Source organism: Bubalus kerabau, chromosome 12, assembly GCF_029407905.1.
Source record: "Bubalus kerabau isolate K-KA32 ecotype Philippines breed swamp buffalo chromosome 12, PCC_UOA_SB_1v2, whole genome shotgun sequence".
NCBI lineage: Eukaryota > Metazoa > Chordata > Mammalia > Artiodactyla > Bovidae > Bubalus > Bubalus kerabau.
Window position 1 is genome coordinate 52,825,051 of NC_073635.1, and position 16,536 is coordinate 52,841,586.

The following is a 16,536-nucleotide window of genomic DNA, read 5'->3' on the forward strand; positions in this document are numbered from 1 at the left end:
GAGATCAGAAATTCTGGCAGTAACTAAAATAATTTGCATAGCATACCCCAAATAGTATTCCTTATATTTTAATATTAATGGCACTGTTAAGAGCATCCAGTAAATAAAACAATCACAAATTTTACTATGGTTAATCACATTAGATTTAAACTAATCTCAGTTTTTATTCCTGCAGAATATAATTTGAATAGCTCTTTGCGGTTTAACTAAAAACAGGAGTTTGTTTTGTTTTACGTTTTTACCTTGAGTGGCAAACTGAAAGACTGAAACAGGCAAATAAAAATAAAATGGATTACAATATATTGCACGTGAAAGTTTAAAAATAAAATTCGTCTGTAACAGTTCTGTAGCTCTCCCCCCCAAAAAGAGAAAATATTACTTAGATTAACTTGCACAGAATATGTGTTTTTAAAATCTTCTGCTCTACTTTGCAGGGTTCATTTCAGGCATTTAAGAAAATATTAAATCTAAGTTGTACTACTCCAAGAGTGGCTGGTTCACATGCCAGGATTCAAGGCAGAATTTATACATAAATTTGTAAGTTCCCTGCATTAAACTCTTTCCTGATCTTAGCTGACCCATTTCTTGTTTAAACAAATCTTGCTTTAGGAATATTTTTAATTAATCTAGAACTCAAATCTCAAACAATTATACGGCAAGATATCGCCAGTCACTCAAGATTTGTTGAGACCTATGGCACTTTCTGAGGACTAGAGTAGGTCTACTCTTTACTGACATCTATCACTTTTAAACCTCAAATATCAAATAAATCATGTGTATTATATATATAAACTTTTATATTAAAACAAATGAAGCATCATAGAGGTTAACTCATTATCACTTTATACACTGAATTTAGTAATTCTGTTAATTCTGAAGCAAATGAACAGCATTAAAAAAAGAAAAAAGGATTGCAAAATGCCAGATGACAGTCATCTAAGAGTAGATAATAAAGTATATAAAATAGAGAGCCGTCATTATTTTTTCCACCTTTCCTTAACCTTAGGAAATTTGAAAAGAAATGGAAAAGAAAAGGATACATTGTAAAATGTCTTCTTTTTATTAAAGTTAACAAAAAAATACAGTGAAATAAGATTGACAGTCATTGACAAACAGTACACTTTCAGCATGTTCTTTCTCCTCAGGCTATATAACAATGATAGAAGCAAAGTAGAAGAATTAGGTTTGTGCATTTTCCCAGAGACAATACTCAAATAAGTGGAAGAAGTTGGGAAACCATCCCGCCTAGTTGAGAAGGAAGACCAAATACCTTTGTGCTTGTCCCGCTTATGCTTTAGCTGTGCTGGATGGGATCTGAGTCTGGCTAGAGCCTGTTCTCGGTGGTTCATAAAAATAGGACCAGCAAATACAAGGGGGCCTGAGGAGAAACATTTTGTATATGCATAGAAAAGCTCACAAAATAAAAACACTACAATGAACAAAAGTAATTCAAACCAAAAAGCATGGAAATTAAAATTTGGGACATCATTCTTTTCTCCCAAGTCCCCTCCGTTAACTTCCCGCTCCCAACCATAACCTATTCACCATTCCACACACAAGTTTTAGTATCTTAAATACAGTTAATAAAGTACAAATTCTAATCTTTTATACTTATAATATTACTAGGTGGTTACTAACAGTCTCAAATAGATAATCAGAAAGTTCCAACAGAATAAATCAAATTTTCCTATAAACCTTTTAATATCACATATATTCACACTTAGTAAACTATATATTCATTAAAAATAAATATATTTCCTTTTAAAATACCAAAAACCAACTCAGTCTTAAATCAATGATTAAAGTTTAACAAGGTCTTCAAGATTTAATATCCATGCTAATCTTGATATAAAACCAAGAGATTACTAATTTAACTACATTTTGTCAAAGAAAACAGGTTGTCAAAAACAAAACAAAAAATTCTTATGATCTGAGATACACATATTTATATACATACACATTTATATCACATATATGTATGTATACATACATACACACACACATACGTGTGTGTGTATATATATATGTAAAATCATTGCTTTATAAAGACAGTATTTTGTAAGCTGTATTTTATTTTCTAAAAAGATAAATCTAACTTTATGTATGATTTCTGTCACCACATACACAAAATCAGACACAAGGATAAGCTCAATTTCACACTGATGATAAAGAAGGGAATCTAAACCCAGTTACATTTTTGAAACATTAACCATTCTCTCATAAAATGATTTCTTTCTGAAGCCCCTCTATGTACATAACACTATACACTGACAAAGATTACAGTCATTTCTACTTATATAAGAAAAAATTTATAGCCAAATTAATTTCAGCAAAATTCAAAAACTGTTTTCCCCATTACTGTTTAGCTTGAAAATAAAACTTTATACCTTAAAGTCTTAGTTCTTTTATTATAGAACAGAACTACAGTTTCCTTGAGCTTTAGCAATATCAAAAACGCTTACAAATTTCAAAATAGTGAATTTGACAGTTAAGGAGTTACTGATATTTGAAAAGGAAATTGACAGTATATACACACTGAACATTTTAAATTAAATTTCTTTGTCATTCTCTATAGATCTTTAGCTATAACTAATTGTTCTAACAATGGACAAAGTTAAACTACTGCTCTGTAATAAACTTTGAAAAATGTCATGTTAAATACCAAAATACCCTGCATTAAACATTAAAAATGGGTAGAAAAATATTTTTAAAGTATGTCTCTGGATACAGGAAAAAACATAAGCAGCATCAATTCAATGAAACACCAAGAATAATATATCCTATGATTACTACAGACAGAAATATGCTAATTTAATGCTAATAGAAGAGTTAAATATTATTTTCCAGTAACACAGTATCAATCATTTTCAAACTAATATTATATAAACTAAAGAAGAAGAAGTAGAAGTGAAGTCGCTCAGTCATGTCCGACTCTTTGTGACCCCATGGACTATAGCCTATCAGGCTCCTCCGTCCATGGGATTTTCCAAGCAAGAGTACTGGAGTGGGTTGCCATTTCCTTCTCCAGAAGCCTCACCTTTAAAATGTAACAAAATGAGACACATTTCAAGTAAGAACATGTTCTTATCCATATGCCCTATTTTCCAATTTATTTAAACAGATGATATAAATCACTCTAAAAAAGTATATAAGACACTTTCTAACTACACAAAAGAATTGCAAATATTAAAATAACAATAATATTAAGCTGTATTACCATTTTATAATTCCTATGGTCTGCCAGAGATATTATTTCTTTCAGAAAAACATTATACCCATAATATTCATAGTTCTTTAGCTTCTCATAAATTCAAACTTTTTACAGACCTTTCTGTACATAAACACAGAAGGCCTACAAGCAATGACACATAGAAAGTACACCATTCAAACTCAACTTGTTACCATTTATACTATCAGGTTACCAGGTTCTAAAATACTCTGTATCCCATGGACTAAAATAATTTTCTTACATAATTGTCACTCATTTATTCACCAAACATTTTTTATTATCTTCAATGTCATAGATGCTGGGTATCACAGATATAATGACAAAGACACAGATTTCATTCAAATTCAGTCCACCAGGGAAGACAGAATGAAAACAAAGAATTGCAATATGTTCTGATAAATGTTATTATAAAGGAAATCTGTACACACTGTATCTTGAAGGATGAAAAGTAATCAAATCAACTTGGGTGAACTAAAAAAGTTTTAAAGACTGAGAAAAGTTTTGCCAAGAGAGAAAAAAGAGAAGAGGGCATTCCAGGTAAAAGGAATAGGATTTATAAAAGCAGGAAGACATAAACAACATTACTATATGGTCATTAAAAAAAAAAAAAAACCAGCTGAAATGGATGGAGTATAAGGTTATCAGGCAGAGAGTAGTAGGAAATGAGTTTGGAGACAAATATACAAAAGAGGTAATTAATGCCTTTTGATACTATTAAGCCTCACTGCAGAGAGTGATGAGAAGTCCACAAAATGTTTTCAGTTAGTTGACAAAGACATATTAAATTAACCAACTTCAGGCACAGGTCCTAGGAACACTTGGACAAATATGATGACACCATCTCTGACTCAGGAAGCTTATAGTCTAATGACTGAGAAAGAGCTTACACAAAACTCAAGAAGAAATTATTCCAGTGTGCTAAGAGAAAACTGAGCATACTGGAGGGGCAGCCAGCAAATCTTGAGGGTGGGGAAGTAGGAGTTCCCTTCAGAAAGTTACAGATAATACATTCCAAGAACCTAAGATTATTATCATCTTTTGGGCCAGTAATTATATATCCAGAAATCTGTCCTAAGGAAAACTTAAATTTTTTTTAAAGATTTAAGCTCAAAAATGTTAATAACTTGTAATTGTAACAAAACATTTAAAACAATCCAAAAAGAAGAAAAGTTAATAAAAAACTATGGTATCTTCTCTCACAGGAACAATGGTAAGCCATTAAAACAAAATTTATGAAGGAAAAAAGTGCTCCTGTGCTATTTAAATTAGCAATGACAAAACGTCATTCATCAACATTTTACAAAAGTTAAAAATAATATAAGGCAGATGGTGCTAGAGGAAAACACCACTCATATATTAGTCTTGAGAAGATAAATTCCTATAACACTTAAAAAATAATTTGAAATACATGTTAAAATTTAAAATAGGCACACTCTCTGGCCCACATAGTCTATCTCTGGGAAGCTCTACTATATAAATAAAAATTCCACTACATATGGCTACAAGTTAAAGAATATTTATTATAGCAAAATCCACAAAAAGCTGAAAATAATCTTAATGACCACCAATAAAATAATAGTTGAATAATCTGTGGTGCAGACAGATTATGTTATGCAGCTATTAAACAGAATGTGGCAGGTCCATACTCACTGATATAGTACATGTTCATGCTGTATTGTAAAGTGGGAAAAAGATGCTGCAAACAACTGTATATTTAATACAGTATCACTTCTGTAAATAAACTGCCTAAACTTTTACATAAATGTTGATATCTGCACATGACTCTATATCAATGGAGTAGGATACAGAAATATACCTAGCAGGCTAAACCTCATTTGCTCCATAAAAGAGAATGGGAAGGCAAGGAAAAAAAAACTGCTAGAAAAATTTAAAAATGTGTATACCATAACATTAAGCAAATATATAAAATAAAATTCAGCCATTGATTATAACTGGAAGTGTATAAAACCTGACTAGAAGTTGACCAAGAATTAAAGCAATAATTTAATTAAAGGATATGTTTTTAGAAAACCTTTAACCTAAATTCCTATAATACTTTAATATGGTATTGCAATAAGGCACAGAAAAATTTATGTTGCAATCATTAAGGGGAAAAAACAGCATACCAATATACATCACAGTAAGAAATGATATAAAATATCTAAACAAAAAATCTATATATAGAAAAACTTAAAGAAGTATACCAAAATTCTAAAGCAGTTATCTCTGGATGAAAATTTACAGTGATATTTTTTCTTACTCATGTTTTCTAGGTGTGTCATATAATATTTTTATTTAAAAAGGGACTTTAATGTGTATAGTATTAGATCAGCTGATACTGGATTCAATAGGTCAGATCAAGAAAACAATGGCTTTTGAAGCTTAAAAGTCAATAGCGATAACTTCTCAATCCCCTTGAAACTGGAGAGACTATAACACATTTATTTTTACATTCTAATTTGTAAGTATGGGAAACTAATTTTTTCCTTATCAAATGGAATCACTTTATTTTATAGAAGATGTAGCGGGTTTTGTTAATAATAATCAAAAGTTTTGTGATGAGCATCCCAAGGTTGCAAGGAAAGCAACCAAGTAGAAGCCAGAGCAGGAAAAGAATCAAATCCAAAGAGAACAGAAGTTTATTAAATAGCCCATCACCATCACTAGCATCCTCATCATCACCACCATCAAATGTTTACCTAGGGCTGAGTATATATGCCAGGTATTTTCATGCATATCACTTAATCCTCATCCTTACTTAAGTAAGTACAGTTGCAATCCTCATTTTAAGGGTAAGGAAACTGAGATTCAGAGTGGTTATACTCCAAGTAAAAGTTAAGAAGCCAGGATATGAACCAAAGTCTAACTTTAGAACCTATACTCTCAACCACCATGCAATATAGCCAGGCTAGTTATAAAATGTATTACTCAAATGAGACTCTCTACTGAGAGCAAAAGAGGCCACTCTAAGTAATATGTCCAGACCGTACGCGTAAAACAGGACTGTCTCAGGAAAACAGGAGGCATAAAATGGGACTGTCCCAGGCAAAGGACGTAACACATTTATCAACAGTTCACAATTATGAAACTTTGATTTGACATTTGGTGCGGGGGTGGGGAGAGAAAGAAGGAAAGGTAGACAGCATTATCTGAGCATAGCTTTCCTTACAACAGAGTGCTGAGAAGGAATATAAACACAAGAGCACTCATATAATCACCCAGGAGACCTGATGACTTAAGAGCTACTAAAAATCAAACTGAACAAGCACTCCACTTGTTAAACCAGTCTCAGAGACTTACATATCAATCAACTCTGTCTTATCTAAAACACAAACTCAAAATTTACAGATTATAAAATCTGTAAATGAATACTATCAGTACCTAAGAATATATATGTAAGAAAAGTATTATCTGGAAGAATAATAGCATAAAAACAATCAAAGACAAAGTTCCAACTTTATCAAAAAGTAGTGACCACACTGCTTTTGCGGGTTTCAATAGCAACAGAAGAGTTTGTGTCAAAAATAGCAGCTAAACCACATCAACAGGCCTGAGGTTAATGAGTAAGGCTTTAATACTAGAGTTAGGTTCAAAAATTTTGATCAACTTCAAAACAGCTAACAAAAACTTGGTAAACAGGATGAGATAGATAAATCAAGTAAAATAATTTAACTTAATCTAATCCCCAAAGCCTGAAATTTAAATATAGGTAAAGCCAACTAATAACAAACCTAATTAACAACAGACTGCTTTTAGTTATCTAAAAAGCATCAAGTAGAAGCCAAGGTTGGGGAGGCGGGGTGGCGGGGGTGATGCAGGCTGCCAACAACTATATATGTGTGGCAGCTGGAACACTAAAAATTTATTTGACGTTCCTGTTCTTCCTGAGGACAAAACAAGACTAATAATCCTCGCTAGCAATGTGCCAAACAAAAATTCTAGAATGTTGTGCATGTGACTCAAATCTGTATTGAAGACTCTCAAATAGGCAAAAAGCATGAGGCCCAAGTGATTCTGAGAGTGAAGGTCCATGGAACAAATTTTGAACATTACCGCCCTAGAGTAGCAGTTCTCATACTCCGGCACCCTCAGAATCACCTGGAAAGCTTGTTAAAGCACAGATACAATAATCTAATTTCCATAAATATTTAACAAAGGAGTTTTTTAAACTTGAAAGGGTTAGAGTATATGTTTTAAAGGTCCATGATACATTTTAAAATATATGCAAAAGAATATTCTGCAATCACAAAGTTTTGTTGAATAACCAGTGCATAATCAATATTCTTTTATTCTTTTATTGGTACAGAAATATACTGTACCAAGAGAATATCTTCTGACAGAGGAAGGTAAAATTTTACTAAGATACACATTAGGCAAATAATTAAATGTCATCATAAGGATTTGCTATACTTAGGTTGAAACATAGGAAAGTGGGAGTTTTGTAGGTGATTTTGTATGATTCAACCTAACATCTCCAAAAAAAGAGAAAAAAACACGTGGTAAATCCATCACTGATACTTAACCTTGAGTAAATCACACTATCAATATAAAAGGAATTATTACTTTATTACTATGCATGAGAACTTAAATTTTACCACATTCTCTACAAAACATTTAATATGCAATTTTCCCATACATGTATATAATGTAAATAACACTACATATTTATATTAGTCTCATTAAAATATCATTTAAAGGGAATGACTTTATGTAAACAAAGCCAAACCAACAGCAAATATTCACTGTATCAACTCCTCAACATTGCTTATTAGATACTATAAAGAACAATTTCCAAGTTCTAAGCAGATGTTTTATGACCTGAGTTTTTATTAAAAAGAATTTACTATGTGTACTACACATTTTATACTTACTCCCTTTTATATTATAAAAATGGAATGCCTAAAAAGTCTGTAATTATGATTCAATGAGTAAAAGGTTTTATCTCCTGTATCAAATATCATGCAATTCTAATAAATCTTAAAATATACAATATCACTAAATATTTCTAATTAAGATTTTACCTAGCAGAGAAATAAAATCATAGACCTTTGGAACAATATGTCTTAATTCTGCAAAGAAAAGAATCTACTGGACAACAATAACTTTAGTAATACTTATATTTACCTCTGCTTGTTGGATATACACTAAAATATTTATAATCACTGTTAAATGTATTTTTCAGGTTGAGAAATGGTCAAGAACAATAGGGAAAAAATAAATAATATATCTATCTTTGCAATTAAAACCTGCAGACCCTCTAACTTACCCTTCTTTTACATAACCAGAATAAGCTTTTTTCCATAAAGATACATAAAAGCGTACTTATGCACTCAACTGGAAGAAGAGTGGTAAGACCATGTCCAAATGATAATGACTGTAAATGAGTACGAAAGCAGAACTTAAAACACTAATTTGGCATTCATAGTTAAGCAGATATGTCTAAATATGGGTGAAGGAGAGTTCCTAGAATTTGTTTTTTTTTTTTTAAAGGTTGCCATTGATAATAGTTTTTGATGCTTGTCATATGGCACAATTCTTAACATGGCTGACTTATGCCATAGACACACTACTGAAATAAATGGATGTATTAGCACAACTGTAAATACCCGAAATATCTTCATATTACTTTCATAAGTTACTAGAATGTTACTAATTTTAATTTCATACCAAATCAGCCTATTTTATAAACTTCTAAGTGGTCTCAGTGTAAGAAAATGGATGTTCATACATATTTTCTCTGCAGCTACATCTTACCTCTTCCTTCATCTAATCTGTGCCTCCTGATTACACGTTGCCGTTTTTCTTCTTGGCGTAACTGAAGGTGTTCTTCAATGTTAACCCCAGGCACTGGGACAGCTGATGATGACAATCAATCAATTAGTTTTTTAATAGATATGACAAAACTAAATAAAATTCAAGATAATAAGCTAACAAAAACATTGTCTAAAACACAAATGATTTTTACTGCAAGAATTTTAGCAAAAAAGCAACTCATCCCTTAATCAATGACAAATTGTCAGTTACCAAACAAGCAGCATCACATAATTGACTATTACCTTAGTTTTTTAACATGTCTACAAGGAATCATTTAAACTATCAGAATTACTACCTAACAGAAGATCTAATGGTATCATCTCTTTCACTGCGTCAAGAATTCCTCTTTGTCTTGCCTCTTGACCATCCAATTCTCTCGCGCAAGCCTTGCAACATCCACATACAGCACAGCCAGATTCTCCAGAACCACAACCACAGATCCTAAAAACAAATAAATTAATTATTAGCTGGAGTCCTTCTCTTTCCTTAAAACTCCATAACATCTTTTCTGCATTTTTAAGATTAGCTTAAATGAGTCTGCAATGCAATCACCCCTTCAGAAGACCAGAATTTGTCAATTTTAAAGAAAAGGTATGAATAGATGAATAATTAAAAGGTATGATTCAATACTAAAAACTCCCAATAGGCATAATGAATATATTTCTACAGAAAATACAAATGGATTCTGCTGATTTCAAAGCTTCTATTTACAGTCTTTTAGAAGTTTTCATAGTTAGTGAGGCACCAGCAGCTTTAGTACTAAACAGACAGCAAATAAACAACATTGCTTTTTCCCAGACAAGTTACAGGAGGTGTGGGCAGCCTTCAGGGAGTGAGCTCAGCCTGAAGCTTCATGCGTTCTGTCTCCTTCCCCTTCCTTTCCTTTACATGTCATCATCTCCCATTCTCTCCTTTCACAAATATTACAAATATTGTGTAATATTTGAAGTCATTTGTAATAGCAGTTTTCTGCATGTTTATTCCTAGGGTGACTTTATTCATGTATTTATTTCAGTTTCACTAATAAAGAAATTACTGTATGTGGTTAGATACTGTCCATTTAAATCTATAAAAAATTATTGGAAACTGACAGTATATCTCTGGGAAAAAGTATATAAAGAATAAGAATTAACTTCAAGAAGGACCAAGGAATTCAGAAATTAATTTATGATATTTATCAACGGCTTAAGTTCAGAGATTGGGAACACTTAGTTTTAAATGGAAATATAGCTTGGGAGAAATCCAGAAAGCTAAATTTCAATCCCAATTAAAAAAAAAAAAAAAAAAAACACAGAATCTTTCTTTTATCCAAATTATATTTTAAAATAAACAAGTTAGGGGTTTAAATAGAGCAAACAGACCCAAACATACAATTTTCTAGAAGAAATATTATCCTTTAACAAAGAAAGCCAAAATATTTTTTGACACAGGCTAAAAATGCAAAGAAAATTTATTCTTAAAAAATCGGAATATTCCAATAGCCTAAAAGAAACAGCCTATTATACACACATGATCTAATTAACTATGTTAGGCCAAGTTATAAACCCAGAAATATACTCATAGGAGATCCAGACATTATTTGGGAAGAAACACCTAAGTACTAACAAGGTGTCAAATAAGGAAGCCAGAGATCAAAAAGCGGCTAGTCTCACTGAGTTTTTCTTCAAAGGATTCCCCCTACTTCCCAAAGTTAGCTAATTATCATAAATAATCTGATCTTAGAAAGATAAGAGCTATCATAATACAAAGATGTATGATAATTAATTTCATCTCCCAAAGGATATCCCATTGTATTAGCTATAAACAACTAAAATTCTATCCAACATTTTAGGGGAAAACTGCATTCTGATTCTGACAAATCCACATAATAACTTTAAAATGATAATATAACAGAATCCTGGAGGCGGGGAGGGGGGAGACCCAACAAGAATAAAAAGGATAAATATAACAAGCATAATGCAACTCTAGAAGTAACAGTTCCTAGAACTTCTAAAATTGGAACACTTTATTAATTAAAAGAAAACTACATGCCACTAATTGAGTATTCAGTATGATCTTTGATAATTCCACACAGAAAAAACTCATATTCAACACAAATTAATAGATATTTGGCCATAAAGAAGTCTTAGAAAAAGACTACAAATGAAGGCAGAGATTCATGCATTAAAGAAATTCATGACCTGTTTTAAAATAATAGTTTAAGTCAGAAAAAGATAAATATATGATATCAATTTTATGTGGAATCTAAAAAAAAGGCTACAAATGCACTTATCTACAAAACAGAAACAGAATTATAGATACAGAAAATAAACTTATTAGAGGGTAAGGAGAAGAGGGATAAATTAAAAGATTGAGATTGACACATACATACTACTACATATAAAACAGATAACTAACTAATAAGGACCTACTGTATAGGGAACTCTACTCAATACTCTGAAAGCCTATATGAAAAGAGAAACTAAAAAGGAGTGGATATGTATATAACAGATTCACTTTGCTGTACACCTGAAACTCACAAACATTATAAATCAACTCTACTCCAATTAAAATAAAAATAAAATCTGAATAAGTAGAAAAACACATCATGTTACTGAATGGAATTATTTAATACCACAGAAATCAATTCTAAAACTAATCAATTCAGTTCAGTTCAGTTGTTCAGTCGTGTCCGACTCTTTGCAACCCCATGGACCGCAACACGCCAGGCCTCCCTGTCCATCACCATCTCAAAGAGTTTAGCCAAACTCATGTCCATTGAGTCGGTGATAACGTCAATTAAAGTTATATTTTAATTAATTATCTAAGAATAGTCCCCCAAATGATGAAAAAGACACTGAGAGGAGCTAACCTTACTATACAAAATATAAACCACATAATATTAGCATAAGACTGGATCGATAAACAATGGAAGTCCGAGGAAATAGGTTGTTACATATAAGGGAATATAATAAATGATAAATCTGGTAGCCAATTCAAATGTAATGACTGTACAATGGACTACAAAATAGGTAAGAAAATAAAGTTGGCTATCTACCCCACATCAAAACCATTTCTACTGACATTAAAATCTAAGCAAATAAAACAGGTTTTAGAAGAATATTTAAGGTATCATATAATCAACTAGAAATCGAAAGACCTTTCTGGTCTAGATAGAAAATTCAAAAATTTCAAAGAAATACATATTTGCTTATAAAAAATGTTAAGTGCTTCTGAATAATAGAATATAGGCTAATTTAGCTAAATGATCATTAGTAAATTGGGAAACACTATTTGCACAGAAAACAGAAAATGGTTAATACTAAGAATATTCATAGAACACCTTCCAATTGTTAACACAGGCAAAGATTTTAAAGAAAAAACTCACAGAAGAGTATATTTAAAAAGCCAGGAGAAATGTGAGTCATGGAAATATAAATGAAAATAATGATGTGATATCACTTTACATCCACTGAGCTGACAACATTAAAGAATTGTATGAGCCACTATGGCAGTATTTCAAAAGTGTGCCTTCTGCTATTAGCAAAAACAGAAACCATTCATCTTTTTAAAGAAATAACCAGCAAGGTAACCAGAATTGAAAGAGACACATGAACCCCAATGTTCACTGCAGCACTGTTTACAATAGCTAGGACATGGAAGCCACCTAGATGTCCATGGGCAGATGAATGGATAAGGAAGTTGTGGCACACATACACAATGGAATATTACTCAGCTATAAAAAAGGATACATTTGAATCAGTTCTAATGAGGTGGGTGAAACTGTAGCCTATTATACAGAGTGAAGTAAGTCAGAAAGAGAAACACCAATACAGTATATTAACACATATATATGGAATTTAGAAAGACAGTAACAACAACCTTATATGCAAGATAGCAAAAGAGATACAGATGTAAAGATAAAAATAAAAATAAAATCTGAATAAGCAGAAAAACACATCATGTTACTGAATGGAATTATTTAATACCACAGAAATCCATTCTAAAACTAATCAATTCAGTTCAGTTCAGTCGCTCAGTCGTGTCTGACTCTTTGCAACCCCATGGACCGCAGTACACCAGGCCTCCCTGTCCATCACCAACTCCAGCCTTTTGGACTATGTGGGAGAAGGCAAGGGTTGGGACCATACGGGAGAATAGCATTGAAACATGTATATTATCCTATGTAAAACAGATGACCAGTGCAAGTTCAATGCATGAAGCAGGCACTCAAAGCTGGTGCTCTGGTACAACCCAGAGGGATGGGGTGGGGAATAAAGTGGGAGGGGGCTTCAGGATGGTGGGTCACATGTACACCATGGCTGATTCATGTCAATGTATAGCAAAAACCACCACAATATTGTAATTAGCTTCCAATTAAAATAAATAAATTAATTAAAACAAAACAAAAACAACCATCAAAAACAAAACAAAAAAACAAATTTTTTAAACAAGCAATAATAGTCCTGGGGATACACTCCATAGAAACAGATTCATCAATATATAAAAACCTATGTACATTTTTTTGTGAAATAAAAATTTAAGTAATAAAATGAACTGAGGACTGGGGGGCGAATAAATAAGGTTTAAACAAATTAAATGAAAGAGAAGCACCTTAAATAAAATAAGCCTGACTTAGAAATTATTACAATAGAAAATAAATATAAGAATTATAGGTGTATGCCAATATGCTTTGTAAGAAACAACACAACAGAATACACTCTAGCATAACTGTGAAAAAGGGTTTGGCATATTTTCCACTATTATTTCCTCTCTCAAGTATTGCAAGTTCTCTTACCCTCCAGGGACTCTGTCTGGACGCCCACTGCTGACGCAGCTGGCCCCGTAACCCGTGCAGTCTCCGCACACGGTGCACACCATGCACTGCTCCAGCTTCCACTTGTGCATGCCTGGAGGACACATCATGGACTTCTCGTCCTTCTCATCCAGCTCCTCTTCCAGGTCCTCATCCATTGCGGTTGCCATATTTTCAACTCCAAACCCTATTTAAAATATCAGTCTATCATTTTCATCTAGATTATTCCCATGTCTAAAAAACTGGTAATTTTACTTCCCCATTAAAAAAATACATAACACAAACTAATCCAAGTGACTATACAAAGGTATGATAAAATATAACAGCAACAAAAATAACATTTAATTTAGGAACCACCAATAAATGCTCTCTTCATTTCCTTTCTGCAAAAAGAAGCAGTGGTGGCAGGAGTATTTCTTAGCTGTAATTATCTGTTATTCGTTAATTCTAATTTTTTCTGATTTTAGCCCCTCCTGTCCATCCTCACCACCAATACTTTCATTCAACAGACCAAAGAAAGTGTTCTAACCACATTCTAAGCCAAGACCTCCCTCATTCATTGCTAGAATCAATCAATATCCTCTCATTGCTAGAAATCAGCTTCTCAGACTATATATTTGACCCTGCTGCTGCTGCTGCGTTGCTTTAGTCGTGTCCGACTCTGTGCGACCCCATAGACGGCAGCCCACCAGGCTTCCCATCCCTGGGATTCTCCAGGCAAGAACACTGGAGTGGGTTGCCATTTCCTTCTCCAATGCAGGAAAGTGAAAAGTGAAAAGTGAAAGTGAAGTCGCTCAGTCATGTCCGACTCTAGCGACCCCATGGACTGCAGCCTACCAGGCTCCTCCATCCATGGGATTCTCTAGGCAAAAGTACTGGAGTGGGGTGCCATTGCCTTCTCTGATATTTGACCCTATGACTTACAAACTACAAACCTCTAATGCCTTTCCAAGGTCTTCAAAGGAACAAAACTGCTTAGCAAGATACAGTCAGTCACAAAAGGACTCCCTACTTCCTCCAAGCTCATTCCCTCTATGCAAATTACATTCCACCTGAATTCAAATTCCCTCTGCTTTCTGAACATCCTCTGCTCTTTCGCAGGTTCAGGGCCTTTGCTCATCTTTGCTCCACCTGTATCTCTATACCTCATTTATCAGATGCCTCTTCCTATCTCATCTGGAGAGAAACTCCTTCAAAAACTCAGCTCAAAGGTCATTTCCTGTGAAAACACTTAGAATTTTTTCCAGGTAAGTCATTATCTCTTCAAAGCCTGTAAATATCTCACTTAAAGCTTATTTGTGTTAGAATTCATTCAAATATTTTTTTAATTAAACACCAACTATGCCCCATACATTCCTTTATGGCAGAATCAACTAACTTATTGAAAAGGGCTAGGTTGTAAATAATTTAGGCTTTGGGGGCTACATAAGTCTATGTCACTCTTCTAAAAAAATCAGTTAAGTCTCTCAGTCTTTTCCAACTCTTTGCAACCCCGTGGACTGTAGCACACCAGTCTTCCATGTCCATCACCAACTTCTGGAGCTTACTCAAACTCATGTCCATCAAGTTGGTGATGCCATCCAACCATCTCATCCACTGTTGTCCCCTTCTCTTCCTGCCTTCAATCTTTCCCAGCATCATGGTCTTTTCAAATGAGTCAGTTCTTCTCATCAGGTGGCCTAGGTACTGGAGCTTCAGCATCAGTCCTTCCAATGAGTATTCAGGACTGATTTTCATTACTGACTTTGATCTCCTTGCTGTCCAAGGGACTCAAAAGTCTTTTCCAACACCAATTTCAAAAGCATCAATTCTTCAGCACTCAGCTTTCTTTATAATCCAACTCTCACATCCATACATGCCTGCTGGAAAAACCATAGCTTTGACTAGATGGACCTTTGTCAGCAAAGTAATGTCTCTGCTTTTTAATATGCTGTCTAGGGTCGTCGTAGCTTTTCTTCCAAGGAGCAAACATTTTTTAATTTCATGAATGCAGTCATTATCTGCAGTGATTTTGAAGCCCAAGAAAATAAAGTCTGTTACTATTTCCATCGTTCCCCCCATCTATTTGCCATGAAGTGATGGCACTGGATGTCATGATCTTAGTTTTTTGAACATTGAGCTTTAAGGCAACTTTTTCACTCTCCTCTTTTCACCTTCAAGACGCTCTTTAATTCCTCTTCATTTTCTGCCATAAGGGTGGTGTCATTTGCATATTTGAGGTTACTGATATTTCTCCCAGCAATCCTGATCCCAGCTTGTGAGTCATCTTTCCCAGCATACTCTGCATATAAGTTAAATAGGCAGGGTGACATACCCCTTTCCCAATTTGGAAACAGTCTGCTGTTTCATGTCCAGTGCTAACTGTTGCTTCTTGACCTGCATACAGATTTCTCAAGAGGCAGGTAAGGTGGTCTCGTATTCACATCTCTTTCAGAATTTTCCACAGTGTGTTGTGATCCACATAGTCAAAGACTTTGGCATAGTTAATAAAGCAGAAGTAGATGTTTTTCTGGAATTTTCTTGCTTTTTCTATGATCCAACGGAAGTTGGCAATTTGACCTCTGGTTCCTCTGCCTTTTCTAAATTCAGCTTGAACCTCTGGAAGTTTTTGGTTCATGTACAGTTGAAGGCTGGCTTGGAAAATTTTGAGAATTACTTTACTAGCGTGTGAGATGAGTGCAATTGTATGGTAGTTTTA

General features: G+C 33.4%; 1 protein-coding gene across 11 annotated transcripts in view; it reads right to left on the bottom strand.

Moving 5' to 3' along the window:
• MYCBP2 (MYC binding protein 2) overlaps positions 1-16,536 on the bottom strand; it is a 260,797-nt gene that overhangs the window by 160,495 nt on the left and 83,766 nt on the right. For 10 of the 11 annotated variants that reach the window (XM_055542698.1, XM_055542697.1, XM_055542696.1 and 7 more), the window contains exons 15-18: positions 13,821-14,025; positions 9,339-9,484; positions 8,984-9,085; positions 1,271-1,378 (exon numbers count right to left, since the gene is read on the bottom strand). In XM_055542698.1, the coding sequence (XP_055398673.1) occupies positions 1,271-1,378; positions 8,984-9,085; positions 9,339-9,484; positions 13,821-14,025 (561 nt within the window). The remainder of the gene's footprint in view (positions 1-1,270; positions 1,379-8,983; positions 9,086-9,338; positions 9,485-13,820; positions 14,026-16,536) is intronic. The other variant, XM_055542695.1, reaches the window with a different exon arrangement.